The sequence below is a fragment of the Hemitrygon akajei genome, chromosome 4 (assembly GCF_048418815.1).
Source record: "Hemitrygon akajei chromosome 4, sHemAka1.3, whole genome shotgun sequence".
NCBI lineage: Eukaryota > Metazoa > Chordata > Chondrichthyes > Myliobatiformes > Dasyatidae > Hemitrygon > Hemitrygon akajei.
The window spans coordinates 16,225,251-16,243,536 of NC_133127.1; the positions used below are offsets into that span (position 1 = coordinate 16,225,251).

The following is an 18,286-nucleotide window of genomic DNA, read 5'->3' on the forward strand; positions in this document are numbered from 1 at the left end:
GCCTTCCGAATGATCCTGAGTTCATCCAGTTCCATAACTCCTTAACGTGGATTGTTAGAAGCTGAAGCTGGATGTGCTTCTCACAGTTGTAGTCATCAGGGACACTGGAGGTCTCCCCACCTTCCCACATCCCGCAAGAGGAGCATTTCACTATCCTGCCTGTCATCCCTAATGTCCCTAGCTGAGTAGATGCAGAGAGAATGAAAAAATTTGAGCTCTTCTTTCCTTTGCTTCCTCTGAGAGAAGCCTCTCTTCGTGGAAGCCTTGAAAAGCGAAAGCCTCAAGATCACCACTCTGTCTATATCCACTCAGACCTCTGTTGCCGTGATGGTCACTACAGTTGCCCTTGTATTCCTTTAACTTGCTCTTACTAACCAATCTCAGATGCTGATAGGTCACTGGTCAAAGCTCAGTTATGCTGCTATGAACTGCTGCTGCCTTTTATCTTCAGGCAGTGGTCCTGATTGAAGTCCTCTCCTCTTCAAACTTCCAATGTCTGGATTGGTCGCTGGTCATAGCTCTATTAGGCTTATGGTTTTATGTTCTAATAAACTATGTTTTTTGCTCATTCATCCTACCACTGACTGTGGGACCCGAGCTACGTAAAAACTACCCGCTGTTTGCATCTAGGAAAAGGAAGGTACCAAAACCTTGTTTAAAGGTTGCAAAGTTCATTATTACAATGTGGTGAATGGCAAAGAGGAGTGGATCTACTGTTCAATGGGTCAGTATTTCTCTACAGAAAAACTATTTAAACTTTAACATAATTATGCAACACTTCTTTCAAAGACAAGTTTCTTTAATAACCAGCTGCAGCAGGTTACATCACTGCAATTTTCCAGTGTGAATGGAGGCTTGTACCATGGTGAGAGGCATAGACAGACAGCTGCTATCTTTCTCAAAATGTCTAATACTGCAGGGCATACATTTAAGGTGACAGGGGGTAAGTTCAAAGGAAATGTGAGGGGGGGGGCTTGCTTTTTTTACTCAAAATAATAGGTGCCTGGAATGAGCTACCAGGGTTGGTGATGCAGGCAGAAGCCACAGAGATTTTTAAGAAGTTCTTAGATGAGCAGAGAATGATGAGATATGTACATTGTGTAAGCGGAAAGGATTAATTTAGTTGGCATTTAGCTACTAGTTTAATTAGCTAGACACAATAAGGATAAGAGGAAGCATATGAGGATATCTTACGAGGAAACATTCAGCAAGGTTGGGATAATCTCTTTGCAGCAGAGAAGGATGAGAGGTGACTTGATAGAGGTGCACAAGATGATAAGAGGCATAGATTGAGCAGACAGGTAGAGACTCTTTCCCAGGGCAGAAGTGGCTAATATGAAGGGGCATAATTTTAAGGTGATTGCAGAAACTCATACATGGGATGACAGAGGTAAGTTTTTTTTTATATGTACAGGGAGTGGTGGGTGTGTGGAGCACCCATCCAGAGTTGGTGGTGGGAACATGTACATTCTGGGCATTTAACAAAGTCACAGACAGGCACATAGACGACAGAAAAATTGAGAGATATGTGGGAGGGAAAGCTTAGATTGATATTAGAGTAAGTGAAAAAGGCAGCACAACATTGTAGGCTGAAGTGCCTGGACTGTACAGTACGAGTCTATGCTATATATAGCAAATTGTGGGCTGAATAGCCGGTTCCTATGCTATACTGTTCTATGCTCTAACAAAGACACAGTACTGTCGTACCTGAGTAGTAGTTTGGAAATGATACCTTCCTGCATTTAGCTTCAACTCCAAGACCTTCTACTGAACTTAGGCTCGTGCCCTTGGGTGATAAATTCTCTCAGACATTCACATCCCAATCAGTCGTGGAGCACAAGATGACTGCCAGCATACCCACTCCTTCCAAGCACCAGAGGAAGGGGGAAGTTGCTCCAATGGCCTCTTACCGTCTCCTCCCGGATCCTCTCTGTGATGTGCTGCGCTGCCTCCTTGTGTGCTTGAAAGAGGCTGATGACACTTGTGTGGTCGGGATCAAGGATGTTGCCGTTCTCGTCTCGAACAACGAGATCCAGTTCCAGCATTCTGCAACAGGAGGAGGGAGACATTTATTTAGGGGTGAACTGGCAAAGCACTTGGAAATACACAGCAGGTCAGGCAGCGTCTATGGGGAAGAACCGTCAATGTCACTGACATCGTTGTCTCCATTTCAATGAGCAACACACAGAATGCTGGAGGAACTCAGCAGGTCAGGCAGCATCTGTAGAAGAAAATGAACAGTAGTGCCAATTCAAGTTCAATTGTCATTAAACCATACATGAATACCTATGTGTGTACCATCATGTCATTAGTACATACATGACCCGCTGACTAATATCTACCATCAAAGATCCACCACCATCTGCAGCATGCCATCTTATCGCAACTACCACTGGGAAGGAGATGCAGAAGCCTGAAGTCCCAAACCAGCAGCTACCTCCTGTCAACATCCCTTATTCTGCCATTTTACCCCTTTCTTTCCAGTCCTACAGAAGGGTCTCTGCCCAAAACGTCGACTGCTTATTCATTTCTATAGATGCTACCTGACCTGCTGAGCTTTTCCAGGATTTTGGGTGTTTTGCTCTGGCTTTCCAGCATCTGCAGAATTCCTAGCATTTATAACTTGGAGTCTGTGCTGCCCCCCGCTCCCATCCATCACGCCCCCGCCCCCCCGCTCCCAGTGTTTGCTTGGCAGAGGACAAACTCTGTTGTGGTCGTCTGCAGAGTTGGATGCATCGAGTTTGGACTCTTTGATTGAGTATCTTTCTACTTTATACATGCTATATGTGCTTTGTGCTGTGTGTGACTGTCGGTGCTATGCTTTGCAACTTGACCCCAGAGTAACGTTGCTTCATTTGGCTGTTTTCATGTATGGTTGAATGACAATTAAACTTGAATTCAATTGAACTTCCCTTAGTTCTTGAACTAACCTGTACAAGCCCCAAACGCTAACTCAGTACAGCAACACTATCAACTCTTTGCACGCTAATGTATTTGACTTTTGCTATAATTGTAGCTTTTCTTGTATCGTTTTAGAACACCAAACATAGAACAGCAAAGCACAGGAACAGGCCCTATGGCCCACAATGTTGTGCCGAATGAATTAAAGTCAAATACCCAACTAATCCTTCTGCCTACATGACATCTATCTCCTTTCAATACCTGTGCATTAAGTGTCTAGGCAGGCAGAAGGATGATAGGAAAATGGAGGGCTAAGTCAGAGGGAAGGGTTAGATAGATCACAGCATAGGTTAAGAGTTTGGCGCAACTTGATGGGCCAAAGGGTCTGTACTGTGCTGTAATGCAATGGACATGGAGAGGATGGTTCCCATAGTGGGAAAGTCTAGAACCAGAGGTTAAAAGGTCGGCACAACATCGTGGGCCAAAGGGCCTGTACTGTGCTGTACTGTTTGATGTTCTATGCATCTGTTGTATTTGCCTCCAGCATTACCCCCGGCAGCACATTCTAGTCACTCACTACTCTCTGTGTTTAAAAAAAAACTTACCCTGTACATCTCCTTTGAACTTAACCCCTCCCACTTTAAATGCAAGTTCTCTGGTATTAAATATTTTGATCAGGAGGAGGAAAAATAAAGGCAGTCTTAAGGATGTCAATTTAGAACAGAGATGAAGAGAGATTTCTTTAGCCCAGGGGTTCCAATCTTTTTTATGCAATGGACTTCTACCATAAACTGAAGGGTCTGTGGACCCCAGGTTGGGAATCTCTGCTTTAACCAGAAAATGGTGAATCCTTTGAATTCATTGCCACAGACAACTGTGGAGGCCAAATCACTGGGTGTACTTAAGGCCAGGGTTGATAGGTTCTTGATTAATATGTGCATCAAAGGCAGGAGAATGGGGTTGAGGGATAATAATTCAGCCATGATCAAATGGCAGGGCAGACGAGATGGACTGAATGAGCAAATTCAGCTCCCGTGTCTTATGGTCTTCTACTCTATCTATAAACCTCAACCAGGTCTGCGCCTCCACAGGAAACGTCCCAGGACAGTGAACCACAAAGGACCATGTCCTGAAGCTGAGCTCAATCCACTCCGGAGCTGCGAGCAAGACACAAAACAACAGGGTCTTCAAACATACTTGTTCCCAACGTCTATCTTGGTGGTGACCTCCTGTTTCAAGTCTTTCAGTTCGTCTTGTGGCAACGTCCCCGAGAGAAGCTGAGATCTCTTTTCTATCAAGTTGCACATCATCGAGGTAACCTGTCGAAACTTGTTCACCTGAGCAGTCTGAAATAAGTCAAAAAGAGGAAAAATATATAATGTTACCTTTGAGAATTTAGGTTTTGATCGCCAGTATATTTAAGGTGCAGTTATACACTTGGCGGCCACTTCATTAGATACACCCGTACACCTGAACGTTAATGCAAAATATCTAATCAGCCAATCACGTGACAGCAACTCACTGCATAAAAGCATGGTGAAGAGGTTCAATTCAAACATCAGAATGGGGAAGAAATGTGATCCAGGAGACTTTCACCGTGGAATGATTGTCGCCACTGGTTTGAGTATTTCACTGGAATATTCACGCACAACAGTCTCCGGTGTTTACAGAGCATGGTGTGAAAACAAAAACGTCCAGTGGGCAGCAGTTCTGTGAGTGAAAAATGCCTGGTTAATGAGAGAGGAGAACTGTCTGTAATGGCCCCCTACCCCTTATGGTTCAAGCTGACAGCAAGGTGACAGTAACTCAAATAGGTGCATGTTGCCATAGTAATGTGCTTAAAAGCATCTCGAAACTCACAACACATCGAACCTTGAAGCAGAAGACCATGAACATACATTCATGACCATGGCCTCTTTGCTAGATATCTAATAAAGAGGCCACTGGGTGTAGGAAGCTAGAAAATATGCCTGAAGGGCCTGTTTTTACGCAGAATTTGCTCTGTGATTACACCCTGAAGAGAAATACAACAAATGTTCTGCTGGAAGAGGTCCGCAGGTCAAGCAGCATTTGAGGTGAAAAGTAATTGTCAAAGCCCTGCATCGGGACACAAAATGTCCTCCTACAGATGCTGCTGAAACCCTTCAGTTCCTCCAGCAGATTGTGTGCTGCTTCACATTCCAACGTCGGTGGTCCTTGGTATCTTCTGAGGAGAAGTGCAGTGTTCACCTCATTCTAAATCATATTGTGTGGCCAATGCCAGGGATGGATATCTAATCCGTACTTCCACCAGGTAATATGACTGCAATCAAAGGCCTCCATTGGCCGGGGTCAACCATGGATATTGTGTGCCAGCTGTCTAAACACACAAGCCTGGGCAGAACAATATGGACAGCGAGCTGTTAATATGACTGAAATAGAAGCAGAAAATGCTACGAATGAACTGGTCAGGCTGCAAAGAGACACAGTGTTAACATTTCAGGTTGGAGACACTTTGCCAGAAAAAGCATCGGTGAGTCCGGAGTTCGAAGCCTAGTGTTCAAGGATTGGCAGGTCATGAGGTCGATCCTGAGGATCAAGGCCCGAGTGTTGAATGGGAAGGCCGGATGTGGAGGCCTGTTAGCCAGAGCCCACGGCCGTGAATCTCTGCAAGTCCACTGGGGAAGGCAGCATCCGCGAGTACGAGTCGGAGTCTGAGGCCGCCGGAGGCTGGAGGCTAGAGGACTACACGTGTGCGTGGGTGGGTGGGAGGAATGGGGCTTGTTTTGCTGTTTGTAGTTTTTTTGCTTGTTGTGTTCTATGTAGTTCTGCTGAACATTGTGGGCATGCTATACTGGTGTGTGAAAGCGTGGCGACACTTGTGGACTGTCCCCAGCACACCCTCGGTTGTGTTGGTTTCTAACACAAATGACACATTTCTCTGCGTGTTTCTGTGTAAACGTGTTAAATAAATTTGAATCTTGATTTTTTGAATACTGGACCTTGATCCTTACGAGGCAGGTGTGAGACTTCTGCAGGGAGTGGTTACTATACTCAGAGAGGAGATACAGGAGACTGAACATCCACACTCAACAACTTAGGAACAGCTTCTTCCCCTCTGCCATCAGATTTCTGAATGGCCATCGAACCATTTCTCTTTTGCACTACCTGTTTTCTGATTACGTAACATAGTACTTTGTTCTGCACTGCCACCACAAATCAACAAATTTCACCACTTCTGCCAGTGACCTGATCCTGATTCTAATTCACAGCCAGGTGTGGCAGCAGCTTTGCCCAAGGCCGCAAGAAATTGCAGAGCGTTGTAGGCACAGCTCAGCAAATGACGGAATCCGCCCTCTTCTGTATGGACGGCCTACACTTCCCACTGCCGTGGGAAAGCAGGCAACGTAATCAAGGACCTCTTCAACCTCAGTCATTCCTTTCTTAGCAGGAAATACTAAAGCCTGAAAGCACAGACTACCAGGCTCAAGGACAGTGTCACCCCCCCCCCCCCCCAGTTGTAAGACTATTAAATTGACCCCTGACATCAGGATCTAGCTCATCGTGGCCTTGCATGTGATTCCTCTGCATGTACTGCATTTTCTCTGTAACAGTAACAACAAACTTTGCAATCAGTTTTCCTTTCCAGTACCTCAGTGTTTTTGTGCACAAATCTGAGTGGATGCCATCCTTAAAAAAACCTTTGCTCTGTATCTTCATACATGTGACAATATCTAATGATCCAGTTTCCATAATACTATATAACTATCAATGCCAAAGGCTAATTAAATTTAGTATCAAGTGCCAAGTGAGGTTTATTGGCATTTAACTACACACATGTATATAGAAATGAGACAACGTATCTTCAAACGAGGTTTAAAAACATAATACACTTATGGCTATCACGTGTGATGGTATAACGAATCGCACACAAGTAACAAATTAAAGTGCATTAATATTAAATATCATAACGTACGGAACGGATTAACCAGTGACATTTCAAATGCGATGCAGCCGGGAATTCAGGAGCCAATGGCCTGGGGGAAGAAACTGTTTCCCATTTGGAACATTCTTGTTTTCATGCATTAGAGTCTCCTGCCTGATACTAGAAAGTCAAAGAGGGTGCTGGATGGATGGGATCCTTAATAATACTAAGGGCTTGATAAATGTCCCTGATGGATGGTAGGGAGATCCCTATGATCCTCTCAGCTGTTCTCACAGTCCTTTGTCGGGTCTTACGGTCCGATGCGCGACTGCTTCCATACCAGACGGAGATGCAGCTCGTCAGGATGCTCCCAATGGTGCTGCTGTAAAGTGCTGTTAAGATGGGGGGGGGGGGGGATGGTGGAAGCCTTGCTTGCCTCATTCGTCTAAGGAAGTGGAGGTGCTGTTGTACCTTTTTGCTCAGGGAGGTGATATTAAGGGGCCAGGTGAGGTCACCTGTGATGTGAATTCCCCGGAACTTGGTGCATTTATCTCTCTTTATGGAGCAGCCACGTATTCGCAGAGGAGAACGGTTTGTCTGCACCTTCCTGAAATCCACAGTGATTGCCTTTGTCTTCTTCACATTCAGGCTTAGGTTGTTCTTCTCACAACAATCCACCAGCCGCTCCACTTCCTCCCTATACTCCGTCTTGTCATTGTTCTTGATAAGGCCAATCATTGCTGTGTCATCTGCAAACTTGATAATACGTTTTGAGCTGGATCCTGTGATGCAGTCATGCGTCAGCAGATTGAACCTTGGGGAGCACCAGTGCCCAGCGTAACTGGACGAGAGACATTGCTGCCCATTCGGACTGACTGTGGCCTTACTATTAAGAACGCATATGTATGTATATGTCATTATATGCTACCCTGAGATTCATTTCCTTGCAGCGATTTAGAAGAAAATAAAGTAATTCAATAGAATTTAAGAAAACTACACATAAAGACTGACAAACAACCAATGTGCAAAAGGCAAATTGTGCAGACAAGTATGTAATCCTTCATCAGGGCTCGTACACAAGCTTGGCTCGTTAGCTAACAGCCGTGTGACTCAGCGATTAAGAAGGCCACCTTCTATAAGCAACACACATCTAGGGTCGGTATGATTTGGGTTAAAGCAAACAGGAACGTTGGAATGCTCCAGGGAGGTTCATGGATTGGAGTGAATGCTGTGTAAAAACTGCCCCGTGCAGAGTTATCGTTTGCCAGAGAAATAACAGATCGTACATCAGCATGAAATTACACAGGAAATATATTTACCAGTATATCTACTTCAGCAATCAGTTAACAGAAAAAGAGAAGAAAATTAAAAGGGCCCATTACAGTTAAACCAGTCCAAATATGCTCATTTCTGAAGCAGTCGGGTTGCTTCACTCTGATCAGTCACACACCGAACCCACAATCTGCCAGCAGCCACAGTTCAAACTTCCCTCGAAGACCATTTCAAATGAACTGGCTAACTCAAGAATATTGGCACTCCTTCTGTTGAGCATTCATCTCCACAAAGCACTTCTTACAGAAGGTCTCCCCCCTCCCACCCCCCCCAGGTGGGATCCTCCGAACATCTTCCCTAGTGCTCCTCTCCTCACCTCCTCACAAAAGACCCCAAACCAAACTACTGTCTTTCAGAAATCTGGTCCCACCCAGCTCTCCCGAATCTTCCATAGCACTGGGCAGAAAGTCACAACACATTGCCAAAAGAAACCTGATTGACTGACACAACTTTCCTAGGCTGACCAAACAGCTCCTTATCTCAACCGAAGCCAAACCAGTAGTCTACTAGCAGACACAGTGTTCTCAGAAAACTGCTAAAATAAAAATACCTCACAGTATAGCGGTAGAAATCTTATCCAGGGCATTACATTCTCCCCCCACCGAAATAGTCATGTCCTCATGACTTTGGAACTTATTAAGCCATTAATAATAACAGAGTATTCAAATGAATTTTGTGATTTCAAGGACATCCTCCCCCCAATCCATTTGTAAACAGAAGTAACATATCTCACTTTTGGGACTGACACCACAATCTGTTTCCCTGGTGCAGCAAAGGCCAGCCTATCAGGGGATCTCCTGACTCTCTGAGACCTCCTCATCTCAGTTTCAGCTTGTTCAGCCTCAGCCACTCCTCGTGACCTATTTGGAGATGCCTCTCACCCCCCCCCCCCCCCCCATCCATCACTTGTACCTTCCTGCTCCCTGACCGAACTCAGCCTCCTTCAGTTTAAGCAGGTGCTGCCGAACATTTTCCGCTGGTGCCAACCAGCGAGACCTCTCTCAGAAAGGGGTGCCCTCTGGCACTCCAGCTACCCCGCCAGGACGTAACGTGACAGGTTCGGATTGGGCGTGGCACACATTTCCTTGTTCATGCTCATCATCCTGCTTTGGAGAAAATGCACCTTCTCAAAAGCAGCTCTGAACACTTGGTGAATGGACAAGGTTTTCAAACAAATACTCTTCAGTTCTCTCCTTGCGTGCTCCCCTCTCGCAACGGGAGGATTTGCTGCCACAAGAATGGAAGCTCCAACTTTTTCAACCAGATCCAGGCAGACCAATACCGCTGTATCAATAGTCTCAGCTACTCCAATTTCTGCTTCCGAAAACTCCAGTTTCAATGACAAGAAAGCATCGTATCGGTAACCGTCAGCCCTAAGCCCCCAAATCTCAAAGGCACTGAGTAGGACCTGTAAAGTAACTTGAGAACCTGCGTCAAGTATGGCTTTAGCATAAATACCATCAATCCATATGGATACATCAGAGCTTCGTCCCACTGAACCTTCCGGAATAGTGATGTGCACTTTAGCATTTCTCTTGATACACTGATTGGAACATATCCTCTCCGAGACGCCAGCCCGTTCCTTTACTGAGTCCCTCTGTAGTTTTGCTTCTTTTCTTCTGTTTGATGAACTGCTGACTTACTTTTTGAAGATATTCCTATCCTTCACAGTCTCGCCTGAAATAACTATCTTCTCCACAGTTGTAACAGAAAATACCAGTGGCCTCTCTAGCCAAAAGACTCTTTTCAGCAGCATTCCTCTGCTTAATAAGTCCTACAGGTGGGTCGGGTTCCCAATGGACATGTCACATTCAGCTGAAACATCAGCAAGCATCCATTGAGTCAGCTCAGGTCGGAGGATTTTCAGCTCATTCCTGTCACGTCAGAGGTCATTTTAGCAACAGACGCTACCACTGAAGATATTACTTGGCTTTTGAAACATTCCACTCCTTGATCATGTTTTCCTCCTCTCTAACTCAGTAAAAGATGGAGGAGGGCCCATTTTATGGGTCATCCGAATGCGTAGAGCAATCTGTCATGTGACAGCACGCCCTTCACAACTTGTTCCGACCTTAAGCAATTTTTCTCAGACAGTTGAATGCTCCCTCTGTGGCACAAACAGTGCAGCAGTTTCTCCAACCTGAAAAGGTCGGCAGGCAGCTTCTCTCCTTTCTCCTGAAATGTGTGCCTAAACTTCATCCGACGATCAGCTGCATTTCCAGCAAAGCTAAAGGCATCTTCCAGAGCTTGCAGATAGTTAGCTGACGTGGCTAATGGGCTTTCTTCTTTTAGGAACCTGACTATATCAGCCACCGGACCCTTTAAACTCTCTACCAGTCTCTGTTTTTTCATATTATCTGAGCAGTGCCATTCATCCAGTAACTGAGATGTCTGCTCAGCCTAATCCTCATATTCATCTTCCCCATTGGGTGATTGGGTGTGGGCTTGGCTCCAGAGTACACTCCCATCCTATGATAACCTTGGCTCTTAACAGATACACTTCCGCATTTATCAACCAGTGATGTCATAGCCAAAACTAGCTCAGAATTTAAATCAACTGCTGAAGGATCCTTTAGCGCTTTCACAAAGTCTTCCTCTCACTCCACAGAAAAGAGAACAACTGGCCTTTAAAATCTTCACCCACAGCTGATTTCTTGCCAACTCTAGAGATATGAACTGGCCATGGCCCTGCCTCACCTGGTACCTCTATCCTATCGGGCTGCGTGACTTCAGTCTTGTCACTGGTAGCCTGAACAAATGTGACATCCTTACCTGCTGATTGGTGTAAACGCCATTCAATCAGTGTAACTTTCTCCAATATTTTTACAGAACTCAGCTCTCTAAGTAGCAGTTCATCAGGAATTTGAATATTCACTCTATTCAGAACACAAGCATTACGTGTGGATACCTTCTTCATATCCTACCAGAACTTCATCCCTGGGACAACCATAATAAAGTAACTTAATTATGACGTACATCACTTTGCACAAACACTAGTTTAAACATTGGCTTAAACACACAAAAAAAACACTTAATCAATCCTTGTGCAGCATTCAATCACCCCATATGGATCCCCACAAATGTAACCCTCTTACTAGGGTTTGTGTACAAACTTGGCTCTTAGCTAACTCTGCTAACAGTCACATGACTCAGCAGTGAGAAGGCCACAGTTCATAAGCATCGCATGTCCAGGGTGGTATGATTTGGGTTCAAACAAACAGGAAAGTTGGAAGGTTCCAGGGAGGGACATGAATTGTAGTGAATGCTGTGTAAATACTGCCCCATGCAAAGTTATTGTTTGCCAGAAAAAATAACAAATTGTATGTCAGCATAAAATTACAAAGGGAATATATGTATCAATATTTTAACTTTAACAAACAGTTATCAGAAAAAAAGAGAAAAATAAAAGGGCCCATTACAGTTAAAGTAGTCCAAATACGCACATAAACGTTGGAGCTCGTTTCTGAAGTAGTCCGGGTGCTTCACTTTCATTACTTACACACCAAACACACGTTCTACATGAAGGACACTAGCCACAGTTCAAACTTCCCTCAAAGACCATCTCGAGCAAACGGGCTAACTCCGGAGTAATGGCACTTCCTCCTGTGAACCAGTCCTCTGCACAAAGCACTTGTTACAAAAGGTCTCCCCTTCGGCTGTGATCCTCCAAGCATCTTCCCTTGTGCTCTTTCTGCATCTCCTCACAAAAGACTCCTAATCAGTCCACTCCCTAAATAAATAAATAACCCACATTCAGCACTTTTGCGGGCAGCTTGTTCCACAACCTCTGACTGAAGAAGATGGTCCTAGACTTCCTCACGAGAGGATGTTTCCAGTGGGGGGTGGGGCAAAGTCTAGGATCAGAGGACACAACCTCAGGATAGAGGGACGTCCATCTGGACCAGAGATGAAGAGGAATTTCTTTAGTCAGAGGGAGGTTGTCTACAAGAAGGGTCAGAGCCGTCTCTACTTCCTGAGGAGACTGAAGTCCTTTAACGTCTGCCGGACGTCCTGTTCTACGAGTCTGGGGTGGCCAGCGCTATCATGTTTGCTGTTGTGTGCTGGGGCAGCAGGCTGAGGGTAGCAGACACCAACAGAGTCAACAAACTCATTCGTAAGGCCAGTGATGTTGTGGAAGTGGAACTGGACTCTCTGATGGTGGTGTCTGAAAAGAGGATGCTGTCCAAGTTGCATGCCATCTTGGACAATATCTCCCATCCACTCCATAGTGTACTGGTTAGGCATAGGAGTACATTCAGCCAGAGACTCATTCCACCGAGATGCAACACTGAGCGTCATAGGAAGTTATTCCTGCCTGTGGCCATCAAACTTTACAACTCCTCCCTCAGAGTGTCAGACACCCTGAGCCAATAGGCTGATCCTGGACTTATTTCCACTTGGAATAATTTACTTATTATTATTTAATTATTTATGGTTTTATATTGCTATATTTCTACACTATTCTTGGTTGGTGCGACTGTAATGAAACCCAATTTCCCTCGGGATCAATAAAGTATGTCTGTCTGTCTGTGAATCTGTGGAATTCGTTGCCACAGGCAGCTGTGGAGACCAAGTCATTGGGTATATTTAAAGCAGAGGTTGATAGATTCTTGATTAGTCAGGGCATCACAGATAATGTGGAAAAGACAGGAAAACGGGAGTTGAAATGGTAAATAAATATGCCATGATTGGATGGCAGAGCAGACTCGATGAGCCGAATGGCCTAATTCTCCTCCTAGGTCTTATGGTCTTGCGGACTAAGAGCCCCCTCAGGATCTGAGCACAATTAGCATCTGAAGATCTGCTAAATCTCATTAAAACACTTCTTCCTTCAAAAATGAGTTAAAAATGCAGATTAAATTCCATAATGTCATCTCGTGAAAAAAATGTCAGCATTGCAAATTGCCTCAAAAACTTGCATTGCAGAGTGACTGAGAAGTAGAAGTTATAATTAAGCTCTTAGTGCTAATTAAGCTGGTATTCATGACTCTATATGTCAAGCTGCCATAATTGGTTATTACAGAACAGGGCATCTGCAGCCTCTGAAACATATCTGTACTAATTCTCACATTAAGATTTTAATTGGCCTTTTTGTAACAAAACACGTGGGGCTGTGAATATTATTATCTCTTTTTATTTTAAAAGGAAGCTTTGCTTTTCCTCGTGACAATGATTTATTGGTTGCACACAGGGAAGGGAAGGCAGTGATGTGACGTGATTAAAGGCTGAATAGTCCTGAACGACTCACTGTCAGCAGATCAGCGTTGCTCAGTTTGACTGATGGTGCCATACTATGTTACACCAAGCACTAGGGCGCATGGTCACTCTGTTATTTATTAACTTTCAGCATACCACCACGTTCTACACGCAGTTGTCACATTAACCTATTGGTTAATGCAAATATCTAATCAGCCAATCATGTGGCAGCAACTCAAAGCATAAAAGCATGCAGACGTGGTCAAGAGGTTCAGTTGTTGTTCAGACCGAACATTTGAACGGGGGAGAAATATGATCGAAGTGACTTTGACAGTGGAATGATTGATGGTGCCAGACAAGGTGGTTTGAGTATCTCAGAAACTGCTGATCTCCTGGGATTTTCACACACAACAGTCCGTGGGGTTTACAGAGAATGATGTGAAAAAGTAAAAAAGTCGACATCCAGTGAGCATCAGTTCTGTGGGTAAAAATGCCTTATTAATGGGAGAGATCAGAGGGGAATGACCAGACTGGAATATGGGAGGAAACCGAATCACCCAGAAGTAACCCACATGGTCACTGGGAGAACAATCAGACACCTTACAGACCATGTCAGAATTGAAATCAAGTCACTGACATTACACTAGGCACTATACGACCATACTGCCCTCTGCCCTACAACTTGCGCCAACCATAATGACGACTGCAACATGAGGAGGGATTAAATAAATTAGAATCATGGATGTGAGAATTTAGCTGATTGAGTCACAGTGTTCTCTGGAGCAGTGAAGGCAGAGGGGAGATGAAACAGAAGTTTATAACGTTATGAGATGCACAGGCAGACAGCCAGTATCCTTTTTTGCCAGGGTCAGAGTGTCCAACACTGAAGAGTGAAAACACTTATACTGAGAGTGGAAAAGTTTAAAGGAGACATGCAGGGCATGCAGAGATTGGTAAGTGCTTGGAATGTACAGCAGGGGCTAGTGAGGGAGGCAAATGTATTTAACCAGTCCTTAGATAGACTCATGAATGTGAAAAGAATAGAAGATTTGATCATTATGTAGTCGGAAGGGATTCATTTAGTTAGGCATTTAATTGCTGGTTTAATTAATATGGCACAACTTGTCAGGCCAAAGGTCCTGTCGGTGTTGTACTGTTCTACACTCTATGCTAACTAACATCTAGGCATTGCCTAGACCAGGAGCTCCCAACTTTTTTTATGCCATGGATGCCTATCATTAGGTTGATCCCAGGTTGGGAACCCCTGGCGTAGTCAAACACTTGAATTGCCAAGACATACGTAGGTGGCAAATGCTGTTAAATGGAACAAGTAGGGATAAATACTGAGGTCAGCATTGATATGATGGGCTGAAGGGTTGCTTCTGTGCTGTATGACTTTCCGACACTATGGAATAGGGAGAGAATATAAGTGCACATTAGGCCACAGATTTGATATGACCTTGAACGGGTACGCGTGGCCGCAGATCCTCACCTACTCCTCTTTCAACATGAAATTCAAAAGAAGTTCAAAGGAGATTTGTCATCAAAGTACATATGTGTCACGACATACTTCCCTGAGATTCATTTTCTTGCGGCATTCACAGTAGGTAAAAAGAAACATGATTAAATCCATGAAAAACTGCGCACAACAAGACGGGCAAACAGCTAGTGTGCAGAAGACAACAAACTGTGCAAAAACAAAAACAAAAAGAAATACTAATAACAATAATAAACAAGCAATAAATATCAAGAACGTGAGATGAAAAGTCCTTGAAAGTACATTCATATGTTGTTGGAACAGTTCAGTGATGGGGTGAGGAAGTTGAATGAGGAATGCACTTTGATTCAAGAGCCTGATGGTTGAGGAGTAATAACTGTTCCTGACCCTGGTAGTGTGGGTCCTGAGGCTCCTGTACACCCTCAATGACTGCAGCATGAGTAGGGTGGATGGTGGGGGTCCTTGATGATTGATGCTGTTTTCCTGCAATAGTATTCCTTGTATATTTTTATTTTAACCATTTTAATCATTATCCAAACACCTATTCACCAAACTGGTTTAGGCCTTTGGACAAAAAGTGAAACTCCTGTCCTCCTTTTCCCATCTATTAATGCTATCTATTAATTCACTGATGGCACCACTGTTGTTTCAGAGTCTCAGATAGTGATGGAGTGAGGTAGATCAGCTAGTCCAGTGGTTTTGCAACAATAACATCAGCAAGTCAAGTTTATTGTCATTTAATTATACACATGTATGTAATGTATATAACCATATAATGTATATAGAAATGAGAAGTTTCTCTGAAAGCACAGTAGTACTCATAACACACATAATACATTTATGAAGGTACGGATAAGATCTACAGATGAACCAGACATAAATAACAAACTAAAGGGCATTAATATTAAATATTGTAAGGTACAGAACAGATTAACTAGTGACACTTGTGGCAGTGAGTTCAGAAACCTAATGCCCTGAGGGAAGAAACTGTTTCACATTCCGACTGTTCCTGGTTTTACGCACCAGAGTCTCCTGCCTGAGGGTAGAAAGTCAAACAGAATGCCAGATGGATGGGTGTGATCCTTAATAATATTAAAGGCCAAGAAAGACCAAGGAATGAATTGTGGACTTTGGAGGGGGAAGTCAAGGGAACGCACACCAGTCCTCATTGAGGCATCAGCAGTGGAAATGGTGAGCAGTTTCAAGTTCCGGGGAGTTAACATCTCCGAGGATCTATCCTGGGTCCAACATATTGATACAACCATGAAGAAGGCACTCCAGCAACTATACTTTATTAGGAGTTCGATGAGATTTGATCTGTCACAAAAGACTAATCAATTCCTATAGTTGCTCCCTGGAGAGCATTCTGCCTGGTAGGGAAGCTCCAATACACAGGGATCAAAGGAAGCTGCAGGGAGTTGTAAATTCAGCCAGCTCCATCACAGGCACTAGCCCACCCATCATCAAGGGCATCTTCAAAACGCAGTGCTTCAAGAAAGCGGCCTTCATCATTAAGGACCCTCACCATCCAGGACACCCCATCTCCTTATGTGTGCCATCAGGGCGGAGGTACAAGAACCTGCAGATGCACATTCAAAATTTTCAAAACAGCTTCTTTCCTTCGGCTATGAGATTTTGAACGGTCCGTAAATTCATGAAGAATATTTCATTATTCCTCTTTTGCATTATTTATTTACTTCATTTTTTATTGTAATTTATGGTAATTTTCCATGTCTTGCGGCCAAAAAACAATACATTTTATTCCATGCATTGGTAATAATAAACTTGATTCTGACTCTGCCAGAAAGCAGAGGCACAGGCACAGGCACGTATTGGGATCAGTTGTTAATTATTTAGAGATGCAATGTGGAATAGGCCCTTTGATCTGGACTGCCCAGCAACTCCTGACCATCCCTGCTTTAACCCTAGCCTAAACATGGGACAATTCACAGTGAATAATTAACCTACTAACTGGTACATTTTTCAACAGTGGGAGGAAACCAGAGCACCTGGAGAATACCTATATATTCCACGTTGAAGACACAAACTCCTTTCAGAGGACCCCGGACTGAACTCTGAACTCTGAACTCCGACGCCCCAAGCTGTAATAGTGTCGCACTTACGGCTAAGCTACCGTGTCACCCATTATTTGGCGAGTGTGGGGAAGTCAGGATTGTTCCCTTTAAAGTGAAATTCAGAGATATTTATAATCTCAAATTGTTTTGACAGAGCAAATTTTTCATTTGCAAGAGCTACTAACTAGAAGACCAAGTTCAAGACAACTGGAAAATGAGTCAGAAATCATAGAGAGGCTGTTCAGCCCACTGAATACAGAATGACAAACAACCCCCATTTACAGCAACCCTACACTAATCTGAATTACAGCCTCACAACAGAAGGATGTCCCTTTAGAACAGAGATGAGGAGGAATTTCTTTAGTCAGATGGTGAATCTGTGAAATTTATTACCACTGATGGCTGAGAAGGCCAAGTCATTGGGTGTATTTAAAGCAGAGGTTGATAGGCTCTTTATTAGAAAGGACATCAAAGATTATGGGAAGAAGGCAGGAGAATAGGGTTCAGAGGGAAAATAAATAAAACATTATCGAATGGCAGAATCGACTTAATGGGCCATTAGCCTAACTCTGCTCCTATGTCTTATGATCTATCCCCATTTTATTTCATCCAGATTCTCATCAGCATATACCAGATTCTACTACTTTTCTACGTAATCAAGTTGGATAAGTCACCAGGACCAGACGAGATGTACCCAGGCTACTGTGGGAGGTGAGGAAGGAGATTGCTGAGCTTCTGGCAATGATCTTTGCATCATCAATGGGGAACAGAGAGGTTCCGGAGGATTGGAGGGTTGCGGATGTTGTTCCCTAATTCAAGAAAGGGAGTAGAGATAGCCCAGGAAATTGTAAACCTGTGAGTCTTACTTCAGTGGTTGGTAAATTGATGGAGAAGATCCTGACAGGGAGGATTTATCAACATTTGGAGAGGCATAATATGATTAAGAGTAGTCAGTATAACTTTGTCAAAGGCAGGTCTTGCTGAATTTTTTGAGGATGTGACTACACACTGATGAAGGTAGAGCCGCAGATGTAGTGTATATGGATTTCAGCAAGGCATTTGATAAGGTACCCCATGTAAGGCTTATTGAGAAAGCAAGGAGGCATGGGATCCAAGGGGATCTTGCTTTTTGGATCCAGAACTGGCTTGCCCACAGAAGGCAAAGTGCAGTTGTAAACGGGTCATATTCTGCATGGAGGTTGGTGACCAGTGGCGTGCCTCGGGTATCTGTTCTGGGACTCCTCTTCGTGATTTTTATAAATGACCTGGATGAGGAAGTGGATGGATAGGTTAGTAATTTTGCTGATGACACAAAGGTTGGAGGTGTTGTGGATAGTGTAGAGGGCTGTCAGGGGTTACAACGGGATATTGATAGGACAC

At 44.0% G+C, this 18,286-nt stretch overlaps 1 protein-coding gene across 1 annotated transcript in view; it reads right to left on the reverse strand.

The window, feature by feature from the left end:
* LOC140726138 (dedicator of cytokinesis protein 2-like) overlaps positions 1 to 18,286 on the reverse strand; it is a 1,234,790-nt gene that overhangs the window by 1,039,423 nt on the left and 177,081 nt on the right. The window contains exons 6-7 of the mRNA XM_073042110.1: positions 4,099 to 4,247; positions 1,911 to 2,046 (exon numbers count right to left, since the gene is read on the reverse strand). Coding sequence (XP_072898211.1) covers positions 1,911 to 2,046; positions 4,099 to 4,247 — 285 coding nt within the window. The remainder of the gene's footprint in view (positions 1 to 1,910; positions 2,047 to 4,098; positions 4,248 to 18,286) is intronic.